Genomic DNA, 12,883 nt, shown 5'->3' with positions numbered 1-12,883 from the left:
TCTAACAATCCTACTGTGGGGAAGAATTGTGAAGCCTCAAATACTCCAAGAAGCCCCAGTCTGAAAAATGTACTCAGCATATGGCAGGGTTTTTCCATGATTTAGGTGATGAGGCAAAACTCTCATCTTTCTAGAACTGCCCAAATGTAATAAAATAATAGTGGTAATATGAGGTCATGTGTGCATCAAATACAATCAATAAAAGACTCCTAATACGTTCTGGAGAATAGCTCCTCAGAAGAGAAGTTCAACCTGCTCATTGCTTGTGTTTCACCTAGTTTGGGAAAGCCCCTAGGTAATACTTTGTATTACCTGCCCATATTCTCTGTTTGCTCTTGGGGTGTGTAACCTACTAGATGGGACTCACCTGAGGGCGGTAGTAGAGGTTCCATCTCCATAAGGTATCGTTAATGTTCTTCATGTCGATGACCACAGTGCCTATGGCTGGGGAGGCTACTGAGGAGGAGTGGTGGTTCTCGCTTTCCTGGTAGCGCAGATGGACATCAGTTAATGTCGGGCTGGTGATGTTAAGGTCGACCTTTCCATTCCAGTACCTGAAAGCAAAAGAAAGCAGATGGGCTGTCACGAAAGGGATGTGGAGATGGCAAACATCACAATGACTGGAAAAGAGATGAAAATAGAAGTTCCATACCCAAGTCCTTGATATCTGCCAACTTCTTCATACTCTGCACTGAAGTCGTGGTGTGCAAATGATCCGTTAGTTTTACAAACTAACATGCCACCTTCAATTTTGTGTGTTCCCACAACTGTATGGGAAAGATTTTATATTTCATTAGATTAGTAACTGCAGGATATAAACATTTTCATTGTGAAAGCAGAGAATTCTATCTTAACAGTTAAGATAGATAGAATTTATATGTTTGAAACACGCGGTCCTCACTTAAAAAAACAGGAGACCTTTTTAGTCCTAAAATGATTACAGAAAAATCTATTTTCTCTGAACCTATTCTTCAGCAATGTCGGTAGGTTTTCAACAGGATGGTTTTCACATGTGGGGTATACATGTGTCTCCTTCCCGCCTCTTTTCAATTTTGCTATAGAGAGCAATTTTGCTTCAAGTCATATCTAAACACATAATTATTTATTCACAACTCGCACTGAAGAAATAAAGCGTGTAGGGGAGGCAGGAAATTTCCTTACCGTTTAGGTCATATTCCAGGAACTGAATGGTGGAGCTGCATGTGGAATCCAGGAATGTTTCAACGTGATCTTCTTTATTTTTCAAACCAGCACTCCAAGTGGCATTATACAAGGGAGAGGCCACCTCGAAACGTGCAGTCAGTGTTCCAAAGGAAGGAATGAAAATTCCAGCAGGTACAGAGAACTTCATGGAAGGAATCTCAATAGTCTGCTCAGGCATGGTGACTGTTGGCAACTCGAAGTCTGCAGTGTTGTTGGCCACCACATTTAGATCCAAAACAGCACTGCCAACTGAAATACTTTTTGGAAGGGTGAAGTGGGACACAGTTAACTGAGATGCAGGCACAGTTATCTCAAAAAAGGGAACCGAGGAGACTTCTGGTTTAGAATATTGTGCTAACACATCAACTTTGGGGAATTTCACTTTGGGTAGTGTTGATATGTTGAGGGCAAATGGCAAAGTACTTAGCTTGTAGATTTTTATTTCACTGAAGTCAAGTATGTAGGATGGAACCTGAAGATCTGTAAAGGGGACGTGGAATGTAGGTGTGACATGAACGGAATTTAGGTTATTTAGTTTCAGTCCAGGAATAATGAATTTATCAGCCAATTCTTGCACGGGGATAGAAACAGGATAGCCATTGGGGTTTTTGGTATATACAAGGGCAGTTGAAGCACGGAGATACTGTTTCCTATCGTTGGTGGTGGTTACATCCAGCTTTAGGAGGTCCCACATGCTCTTGTCATAAACTGGTAAGACAGCATCTTTGAGGAACCATAGGTACCCTTCTAAGGAGCCTGCCATGTCAAGGCGTGCCTCTTCTTGGCCATTGGAAAGCTGTATGTTGTTCTGGAGAGACCCAGAATGAACCTGGACCTGACTTTTCCAGCTCATTTTCTGGTTCTCAGTGTTAGCATTCAGGGACACTTCCTGGCCAAGGTAATTGATATTAAGGAGGGAATTGGGCTGACGTGCACGGACCTGAACAAGGGCTGATATTTCCCACAGGGAAAGTTCCAGGGTGGCTTTGCTTGTATGCTCTCCAGATGTTAAAAAGAGGCCCCCTAGCTGTAAATGGTTTTTCGTATTTTGTTCCCAGATGGCATATATGCGTTGGAGAGTGGTTTCTCCAGCAAAATTTTCTTTTACTTCAAGGTTCCAGATACCATCTACTTTGGAAGCTCCTAGCAGCTTCACAGAAGATCGAGTACCCTTGGAATTCAAGTAAGTGCTGGCCTCACTGGCAAGAGTTCCTGAATATTCCCTTGAAAGGATAAAAGCCTTGACATCTCCTTTGGTAGATGACTCAATGGAAAAGTAAGAGGTGAGACATTCTAAGCTGAGCTTGTGGTCAAACGCCCCTGTAGCAGTAGTGTACACATGGGGCCAACTGAAATCATACTTCAGTTCAATGGATGAAGAGACAGTAGGTTTTGACTTGGTATTTCCATTAAGTTCTTGCTTGAAATTCATTCTCAAAAGTGGAATTTGGACTCTTGCAGTTGTCATGGATGCATCCATGTTTTTCTTGGTGAAGCTAATAGTATTGTCATGATTGCCCTCCACGAGTTTGTTACTCAGAGACAAAGCTGTGGCTAACTTCAACCCTCTTTTCCTTGTCAAACTTGAGGTGCCCTCTAATTTGTACTGCAGTGCATCAATGACAGAAGAAGAGGAAGTAAGAAAATGAGCCACAATATCTGATTGGTTATAAAGACCAACATTGGTATTCAGTGTGATGACACTTGATTTAAAGGAAAAATCATAGGTAATATTGCCCATGGCTGGAATTAGAATTTTGTTTGTGGTACTCAATACCTTGAACTCTGGAAGAGAAAGCTCAAGAAGATTCCTAGGGACATGAAGGGTTGGCAGCTCTAGGAATGGCGGGACTAATGTGTATGAGGGCACGTAGGCGCCAGAACCCGGGATGGTGATGCTGGGGGTACTGATCTCTTTGGGGATCACATACCCGAATGTCAACATCTTCACTGTGAATGGAGACACTTCAATGTTGGTAACTGGAATAGTGTATCCAGGAATTTTATAGAACCTGGGTTGCTGGTTGAGGGATTTTTCAACCTTGTACTTATCAAATGTAATTTTTGCTTCATTGTAGGATTTGATAAAAAAATCTAATGCCTTGTTTTTGACTGTCTCGAAATGCCTGTTGAAGGAATTGATGTTACGATTGATAAATGCATAAAATCCAGCCAGAGGAACTGGGATGGAATGCTTGTCTTTGTTTTTCTTATACTGAGCCTTTACACTTAAATCGAATGATTGCTTTGTTGTTTTCAAGAATTCCTTCAAGCCTGTCTTTTCCCATAAGGAGATATCTTTCACCTGGGGTGTTGTGAGGTTTGTATAAGGTAGAGTCATTTCAGGGATTGTTAAAGGAATGTTTAAAAAATCCAGGTTGGCTTCTCCATTTATCCCTATGTGGGCCTTGATGCTTTTCTCATTGTTTCCAGCAGAGAAATTCTGATTGTACTTATACTGATTGAACCTGGCACTTGATTGCCAACTTGCTTGCTGGGCACCAGGACTCAGAAACAGTGCATAATTATTCAAAAAGTCTATCTTCCCTGTCAATTTTAATGGAAAACTAACTCTCAAGTTCCCTTCATTGTTTGTGGATGCGGTAAGCGCATGTGGCTGTGCTGAAAAGAAAAGAGAATTTTTCAGAGTTCCAATAACCTTTCCATTTAAATGCGCATCGTGGTTGCCAGTTATCTCTGCCTTCCCTTCTCTAAGCAGCGCCATACCTTTAGCAGTTAGAACACTGCGGCCCAAGTACTGGCATTCAGCTTGTGACTGGATTTCAAATTTAGAAAAGTTGAGGAAGCGAGATTCATAAACTATATTTTGGTTTACTCTTAGGTGTTTGCTATTGATCTTATTAGATAATCCAAAGGACGTGATGGGTCCTTCCACAGTAAAGTTACTTTGGGATTCCTGTGTTCCCTCATCTGAGAATTTGTGGCAGGCCAATTTCCAGGACCCTGTTCCAGAAGAAGTCCATGCTAGGTGTCCAGCTTCCAACAGGGTCTTGATTTCACTGCGCAGGTCAGCCTGGCTGGAGAAGTCCAGTTTGGGGATGTTCAATTTGTGGAAGTACTTTGTGTTGCTGTCCAGGGTAAGCTGATGATTTATCTTGACAAGCACACCGTTACTAAGCTCCAGTGTATTTTTTTCTGTGTGTAAACCTGCCACTGTGTTTGATTTTCCCTCAATAGCATTTCCAACAAATAGCACTTCACTCTCATGCTCCATTTTCAGGTACTTGCTGGAGAACCTCATAGATTCCTTCAGAACCAGTGGATTAATCTTAGGGTCTGAGAGTTGTGCGTTTGCTTGAAAATCAAAATTGAGAACTTCTAATTTGGATTCTCCTTTGGCAGTGACAGAAGCCTCAATCTCTGCCTGGTTTGCTGAAGCAGTTACATTCTGAATGTCAGCATTTGCATCTAGTATGAGAAGGGGAGATTGGATTTTCAAAATGCCATATAGCTTGCCAAAAGTAGGTACTTCAGTTGTGTGTGAGATGTGGGGAAGCTGGAATTCTGGTATGTGAAGGTCAGAAACTTGAAAATCTGTAACATTGAGATGTGGGATGACAAATTCTGGAATTGTGATTTCTGGTAAATGGAAGTCTGGCACAGGGATTCTAGCAAGAACCGTGTCCACCCCGCTCAGATCCCTCAGGTACACTTCTGGGACTGGCCACTGCAGCTCACTGTTCAGCATTTGGTCAATGGTTCTGATGATCTTTGTTTTTATTTCTACCAAGTCAACTGTAAAGGAAGGGATGTGGAAGGTATTGAGGACAGTAAATTCTGGCGTGGAAAACCTGGATGGGATTTTTATATCTTTCAACTTTTTGAAGTTGATCTGAACGGATGGAATCTTCAGATCTGTCAGGGGGACAATGAAGTCAGGAGTCTGATATGTAGCCTCCTGAAGGGCACGGAGACTGACTTCAAAGGCAGGTATGGTCCCAAAGGTGGTCTGGATTTTGGGAACAGTGAACCCTTGTTCTACTAATGTTTTCAGGTTTTTGGCCCAGTCTTGGAGAGAATACTGTTCTGCAAAGTCAGTAAGGTTCTTAGCAGCAAGATTCCACCAATCAGAAATGTAGGTGACAAGTGTGCTGTAAACCTGGCCAACTAGGAACAGGTATTGCTGGACTTCCTGCTGCATATCCATTTGATACACTCGGTCTCGTATATCTTCCAGGGTGTCTTGGAATTTGGCTTTCATGTGAACTACAGAAACCCGTAACCAATCAAGGAACCAGGTTACTTTGGTGGCCTTTAGGTTTTCCAGATGGACTGAGACTGTGGCCTTGACGTCCTCTGTGAACAGCTGTAGTGCTTTAGCTTTCTGTGGAAGTCCCAGAGCCCGAATTTCACCATTGATTCTCTGAGTCACCTCACGAATTTTATTATTGGCTTCACCTACAAACTGGTGGTAATCAAATGACCTTAACTTCTTTACCAGCAAGTCAAGGAATCTGTTTATTTCCTCAATGAATTGTTTAAAAGACAATGCTTCAAGCTGCCTGAGAGCATGGTCGGTAAACCCAATCAATTCCTCAACAAGATCTGCCATCTTGACTTGCTGTAGGACACTGCTTAGCTTCTGAACAGTCTCCTGCAGCTTGTATTGGTGGGCCAACTGCACTGACTTATCCATTAAAACCTGGATGTGGTGGTCTATTTTATATGTCTCAATGAACTCATGGACCATGACTCTGAAAGCATTGATTTCCTCAATTACTTCAAAATCTTCAAAAAGATGTGTAACACAGTATTTGACATGCTCAATAATTTCCTTTATTCTTTGAAATGAGATTGTGGTTCTCAACTGATCTAAGAGCACTCTGACATCAACAGCTTCAACCTGTTGTCTGACCTTGTCCGCAAGGTGCTGGATGTCTACATTCTGAATCTGCACATGGAGCTGCTGCAATTTTTCTTGTATCTGGATTCTGATTTGATACTTAGTATCCATATTTTGAATCCAAGACGCAGTACTACTTCCAATTTTGTTAAAATCAATATTTTCAATAAAAAAACACAGATCACGGATTTCTTTTAGTACAGTTACACGGATATGATAATGTTCATCAAGAGTTTTCAATTTTTCAATGATTCGATCAATAATCTTAGCAATAGCTGCCTTAAAATCATGTAAATCATAATTATCTTTAATATACTGATCAAATTGTATCACATATGTTTGTAGCTGAGATAGTTTTCCATTAAGGTTGATTTTGGCATTGTCTAATACGATCTGCAGATCATTTTCTGTAATTCTATAATTTTCTGTGAAAGCAGTTAGTTTCTCCTTGGCACTCAAAACTTGTTTCTCCCAGTTGAATGCATTCAGATAATCATTAACTTGCTGTGGGAGTCTGTCCAAGGCTGCTGTGTATTTCCTCATGCGTTCATCAATATTGATGTGTTTCAATTCTTTCTGTATAGCTTCCAGTGCACCTATAACTACCTCTCGAGTCTTCTCAAAATATTCTGGCAGGATTTTAAAGAATGGGAGGTTGATGGTGTGAACCTCTTGGTTCTTATCATATTTTACAGAAGCAACAAGAGTGAATTCTTGGGGCTGGTCAACAGCATCCCTCAGCTCTAAAGCGTCAATTACACTGATGGGCTCACTGAGTAAAAGTGGCACTGTAATAGGGGAGTCCAGCACAGTGAGGTCAGCCAGGGCTCGTCCACTGAGCTCAACACCAACTTTGTCTTTAGTGTTGTAAGCACTGAAGTCCTGGCTGTATTCATTTTGGTTCAACTGGGTCTTGAGTTTCCAGGTGCTTGTCTGCTCGGCCAGAGTGAGCAGGGCACTGATTTTGTGATCAAGAGCAGTCCTGATGCTCCTCCTGGACACGAGATGGTGACTTGTGGATCCTCTGTAATCATGAGAAAAAGTAAAGGCCAGAGGTTCTGCTTTCAACAGGAATTTGCTATACAGCTGCCCAGTGTGTTGTCCCCAGAGAACCAGTTTCCCATTGCCATTTGTATGCGTGTCGACGGTCATTGTAAATGGGGCCACTGCAGAGTGGAAAACGTTGTTGAAATGCAGGGAGTCCGAATTGTAGTTTGTACTGATGTCAACGGTTGAAGCGAGCCCAGCGATGTTAGTGTTGAGCCGATGGCTAAACTCTGCGCCCTGCACCTTAGCTACAGTGTCTGCTTTATAACTTGCTGATAAGTCAGCATAAGAAAGAGTGTAGATGTGTTTTAGTTCATTATTTTGGTAGGCTCCTTTTATGGTCCCACCCACACTCAGCTTCAGAGGTTCAAGCCGTAATTTTCCATTGTTGGTCATATCCAGAGCACTGAATTTCAAGTCGTTGTTTAAAGTAGTTACCAGGGAATAGGGCTGTAACTGTAGATTAAAATTTTGCTTATAAAACTTGTCAGAGCTATAAATGTTGTCAAGTTTGGAAGAGAAGTCCAGTGATAACCCTGCAATGTTCAGATTGTTTGTGTAGTCAAGTTTCATTTCAGCGTATGAGCCCATCATGTCGTTTGAAAGCTTGAGTCCTTCCTGGTTGATTCTGAAGTTGAAAATGTTTTTGCTGTCGACCCCCAGAATCATGGCCTGATAAGCACTTCCCAGTGACACCTCTGTGAGGGTAGCTCTTCCATCTAGACTGAATTTTGCATGGTGTTCCCGGAAGCGGCCATTTGTTGTTAATTTCAGGGATGCCCCAGAGAGGCCGAGCGCGGCATTGAGTTCATTCTCCAGCATTAGGGGACTACACTTCAAGTTGGTCGTTGCACTGGTAGACATTCCATCTTGGGCAATCCTTAGTGTTGCCTTGTGAGCACCACTATTAATTCTGTCAGTGCCCAAGATGTCAGCATTTAACTCAAGACCACGGGAGTTTAGTGATCCGGAAAGCAGGGTGAAGAACTTCAGTGACTTGTAATCAGCCTGATACTCAGAACGTAGCAATGCACTTTGCTTAGAGAAGGTCAGATCCATCTTGTTCGAAGTGGCAAAGTCCTCATACTTCCCATTGGTGTCAGATTTCAGAGTCAGCTCGTAGTTCTCGTACTTCAGGGAAGCGGTATTTTTCATGAGGCCACCTTGCAGATCCAAGGTGGAGGTAACAGAGACTGTTCCATCTTCATATCTTCCTGTTATCTGGTTGGTGCCCTGGAGGTAGGAGGAGTTAAACCTCATGTTGGATTCTCCACTTAGCTGGCCAGTGGTAGGATCCCTCTGATAAGACAGGCCATATACACCTTTAGCGTAGAACGAAGAGGCTCTGAGCTGCCCATCAATCGTGACCTCTTTGACATACAAATGCTGTTTCTTTTTTGAGTCTAAATGGACTGAAGCAGATATCTGTGGTCCCCAGGCACTCGATGCATCAAATGTCAGAAAACCTTTTGAGGCTGGATTGTTTCCAGTTTTCTCCACGTGACTGAATTTGACGTGTGAATCCAGGAATTTGTGGTGTAGAGACCCATCACCCGAAAACGTGAGTGTATTCCTGTGGTCATACGTTGTTTTTGCAGATCCTAGCATAAAAATCAAAACACATTGGTTAAATGAAGTCATGCACTTCCACAACAATTTCTATGTTGAAAGTCTTTCAATAAGGAAGTCCCATTGGTCTTGGTCAGTTGTGCAACAGTCTCCTCCATTTATAACATGAGCACAAAATCTGATAGCAAAAGGCATTCCTCCTGGAGGCCTTCCCTGACCACCACAGACCTTGCTGGGTTCCCTTGTCCTCCACTGTACCTTACACATTATACCCTATCACAGCAGCTCTCACACTGAATTCTAATTGCCAGTGTATCTGTTTTCTCTGTTACTGCCTAGTAGAATGCTTGATACATAAGTGTTTAATACATATTTCCGAAGGAAGGAAGGGAGGGAGGAAGGAAGGGAGGAAGGAAAAAGAATAGGGTTCCAAGTAGCAAGAACAATGTCTGCAAGAACGCCCAAGTTTTTCCCTTCCCAGAGGAGGCTAGCCCATTGGAACCTGCAGCAAGTTCGCTCTGTGAACCTCCCCTTGGGCAGGGCTCACCTTGCACATGGTAGGAGAGCAGGTCGACCACGGCGTCTGCCTTCACATGGCACTGAGCCTGGAGGCTCAAGGAGTCTGTGCTGGTGTTGCCGCCAGTATAGGAGGCGGACCAGTTATACAAGTTACTGTAGGTATTTGTGGAGAGGTCTAGAACACCCAAGAGAGGCACCCGCAGTTGATACAACTTGGGGATTGTAAAAGTGGGGACTTGGAACTCTTGAGATGGCAGGTGGAATCCCACAGGCTGGAAGTTGAGGGCTGGTGTCCGAATAGTCTCTAACATCTTTAGATCTTTGGAGGATTTGCCACCAAAAGGCAAAGGGATCTCAATGTTCACACTGTTCTTGTTCAGGGTGTATTTGATCCGACCGTCACTGAAATGAAGAGCAAAGACAATGTCCCCACAGTAAGACAGCAAGCCCTCGAAGTTCTCTGCCACCTGAGCTTCTGAGCGATAGTGCATGTGTCTCATTTCCAATCCTGCACTGCACTGTTCCTCCTGCTGCTCCCAGGGCCTGGCGTCCCTTGGCTTTAACCTCTACCTACAAACACTCACATCCGTTCAAATACCTCCCAAGAGCTGTGTCCTTATTTCTACCATCCCATCTAAGTCACAGTCAATTTCTCTTGTTCTTATAGTGACACAGTCGCTTCCACCTATCTCAAAGATCTTTTCATAATCTGCTTATATAACTAGCACTTATTTGTTCTGTTGTCAGTGTCTACACAGTGTCTTCCTGTGGGGGGAAGGATTACACCTTATCCAGTTTTTATTTTCTCACTGCACCTAGTCTAATCTAGTACTGCACACGGGATACTTGATACATATCTGCTCAACTGAATTGAGGCATCTTGACATGTGGAAAGAGCACAGGCATGGGCATCAGTAATCTTGAGTTATAACGTTAGTATCAGCAATCAGTGGGAGCTGTGCTAGTGAATTCGCCTTTCTGAGTCTCAGTGATGTTATCTGTGTGGTGAGGATGACAGTACCGTTTCTGCTGATCTCACAGAGCTGGTCTTGGATATGAAATGAGAAAAAATACCTAAAATACCAATCTTTTCAGTACTATGCACATACAATGGACTATTTTGACAACTCACAAGAGGAAAGTAGGATGGCAGAGTGTAAGTGTAGTAAACAAACAACTATTCATTGCATTACTCCGTCAAGGACTGGATGCTGCCTATGCAGATCCCAACATTCATGATGAGATCCCATGCTTGATAAGGCCCCATCCACTTCTAAGGTCCTGTGGTCCTGCCTTTTCAGCACAGCACAGACAAGACTGTTGGTTGGAAACACTAGGAGTGAAGGAAGAGGTTCCTGGGTCCTCTGAAGCTGCCACTTTTTTTCTCTTATCTTCATATTTTGTCCATATGACTGTTTTGGTGGATTTTAGCCCTTTCACACACTTATCTGGCCTATTAAACTTTGCTGCCCAGACACAGACTATGGAAAGGCCCATGTGACACAGGCCACTTGTTTTCTAAACCCTGAAGATAACACAGAGAACAGTCAATCCAGAACAGACTGTAGTCTTTTCAGCTCATGCTCTGAGTTTTAAATTTTCATGACAGAAATCAAAGCATCACATGTATTTCTGTAAGTACAGAAGGGGACCGAGCATTTTCCAATCTGACTTCCCCATAAGGATGATGCCATTTTGCTAAAGTGACATATGCTCTCAGAATGTGCCTTCATTCCATGCCCAATGGCTGTTCTGACCCTCTGAGCTGAACAGCAAGCCTGTAGCCAACAAGTCTGCCAGCCACTCTTGAATTCTTCACGATTATGAGTATATTCCTGATCCTGAGCATAAGGCGAGTTCACTTACAGTAGAGGAAAAGTGAATGGCTTTCAAATTCAGTTTAAAACTAAGTGAATAAAACATCTTAGGGTGGAAGTACCAGCATCTCCTAATTACTTTCTTAGGTTTTTTTTTTTTTTCCCCGACTGGGTTGGCATTCACATTCTGACCTCATATTTAAAAATGCGAAAATGCCACAATGTTTATGTGACAGTTACTAATCTCCTTAAAATGTTTACCTTGTTTCCCTTAAAAATGTAAATTTAAAAGAAGTCTAGATCATGCTAAGTAAAATCTTCCATTTACTTTTCATGGTTCAAGAAATTTTTCTGGTTCCTCTTTTTACCTTTTTAAGAAGAGGTTTTCTGGGATGTGGAAGTCTGGCAATTCCATTTTCTGGAGGTACAACTCTTGTAGGCCACTGAGATGATCTTGTAAATTCTGGGCATAAGGAAGATTCCTCGATGCCTCCTGAAGCCATGTACTTGTTGCCTACAAAATAACAGAAGTTTTGAAAGCAATGGGCATGGGTGGGCATCAAACACAGTTAACATCAGGTAAGAATCCGTATTTGGCAGCTCGATCACTAAGCAGGATGGTATACTCAAAGTTAAAAAATAAATCATAAAAATTATGAATTTTGGTTGTCAGTAATTAATCTCTTCCTGTATTTTATAAAAGGAATACGTAGCATAGTCAAACCCCTAGTCAGTGTCCTGAAGCTCCCTGTGATATCTTAGGTAACTCTTCTGCTTAGTAGTATTCATCTGGTATTTAAAAACATAGCCTTGTGTAACTGGGTAACTATGCATACGTGAGTGCTTCTTTTTCTCCCCAGGAATTCCCTGGGGGTAGGAAGCATGCCTTATCCATCTCTGGATACTCTTTCACCTAACTCAGAGCTGACTATGTAATTAGCACTTATAACCGTGTATTTATTGACTGGCTGATGTGTACTTACAACTGCTAATTTGGAACCCATGTGCCGGAAAGTCATGTTTGTTTGAGGAACTCTGTGATCCAGGAGACTACTGGCATACATTTGCAAACTTTTAGGATAATCAGAGAGATCCACAGGGAAACTGGAAGCTGCTTTTTTGGTATCCACGTTGGTGCCTGTGTTCCATTCAAATTCAATCTTCTCTTCATCTGAAAACACACACGTGAAATAGTTGTCAGTAGTGCCAGGTCAGCTCCCACCTGTGGCTGTCAACACGCACTGCTGTCGAGTACACCGTGCTCTTGGAAGTGCTCACGTGGGGACGACGTGCTTACCATAACGCCATGCCACCTTCTTGGAAACTGTTGAGCCGTAAGCTGTAGCAGATGAGTCCATCTGCAGGAGCAGTTTTGAGGGAGACCACTGGGTGAGGATCTCACTTCTGGCTTCTGCTTGCAAACGGGGTATGGAGATAACACCTTTGATTTTGCCTTCTTCCTTCCTGTCATAACTATTGAAAAAGAAAAAGTTGACATCAGTGACTCCATTCATTCCAAAGAGATAGGTAGGGTTCAATGCAAGTTCCACTTGTGGCGATGAAAACAAGATACGTGAATGGCTCAGAGAAATGACCAGAGATTGAACTCCTTAACTTCTAAAGCTAACTCACTACAAATTCAGGACACTCCAGGGAGGTATGGGAGAGAGAAGGTTTTCGAAAACTGTTTGAATCCTGCTCTACCATTTACTAGCTCTACTGCCTTGGCCGAATTATTTAACCCCTCCGAGCTACCATTTCCTTATCTATAAAACAGGGAAACTCATACCTATCTGCAGTTTATTATGAGGGCTGAGATAATTTCTTTAAAGTACCCAGTATAGTGCCTGATGAATAGTAAGTA

At 42.6% G+C, this 12,883-nt stretch overlaps 1 protein-coding gene across 1 annotated transcript in view; it reads right to left on the bottom strand.

Moving 5' to 3' along the window:
- Positions 1-12,883, bottom strand: part of APOB (apolipoprotein B) — a 39,054-nt gene that overhangs the window by 2,171 nt on the left and 24,000 nt on the right. Inside the window, exons 22-28 of the mRNA XM_030858310.2 lie at positions 12,317-12,492; positions 12,003-12,190; positions 11,388-11,533; positions 9,231-9,604; positions 1,162-8,715; positions 653-767; positions 368-554 (exon numbers count right to left, since the gene is read on the bottom strand). Of these exons, the coding sequence (XP_030714170.1) occupies positions 368-554; positions 653-767; positions 1,162-8,715; positions 9,231-9,604; positions 11,388-11,533; positions 12,003-12,190; positions 12,317-12,492 (8,740 nt within the window). The remainder of the gene's footprint in view (positions 1-367; positions 555-652; positions 768-1,161; positions 8,716-9,230; positions 9,605-11,387; positions 11,534-12,002; positions 12,191-12,316; positions 12,493-12,883) is intronic.

Source organism: Globicephala melas, chromosome 12 (genome assembly GCF_963455315.2).
Source record: "Globicephala melas chromosome 12, mGloMel1.2, whole genome shotgun sequence".
NCBI lineage: Eukaryota > Metazoa > Chordata > Mammalia > Artiodactyla > Delphinidae > Globicephala > Globicephala melas.
The sequence above is the reverse complement of the archived record's forward strand: the minus strand, read 5'-3'. Positions and strand labels throughout refer to the sequence as shown.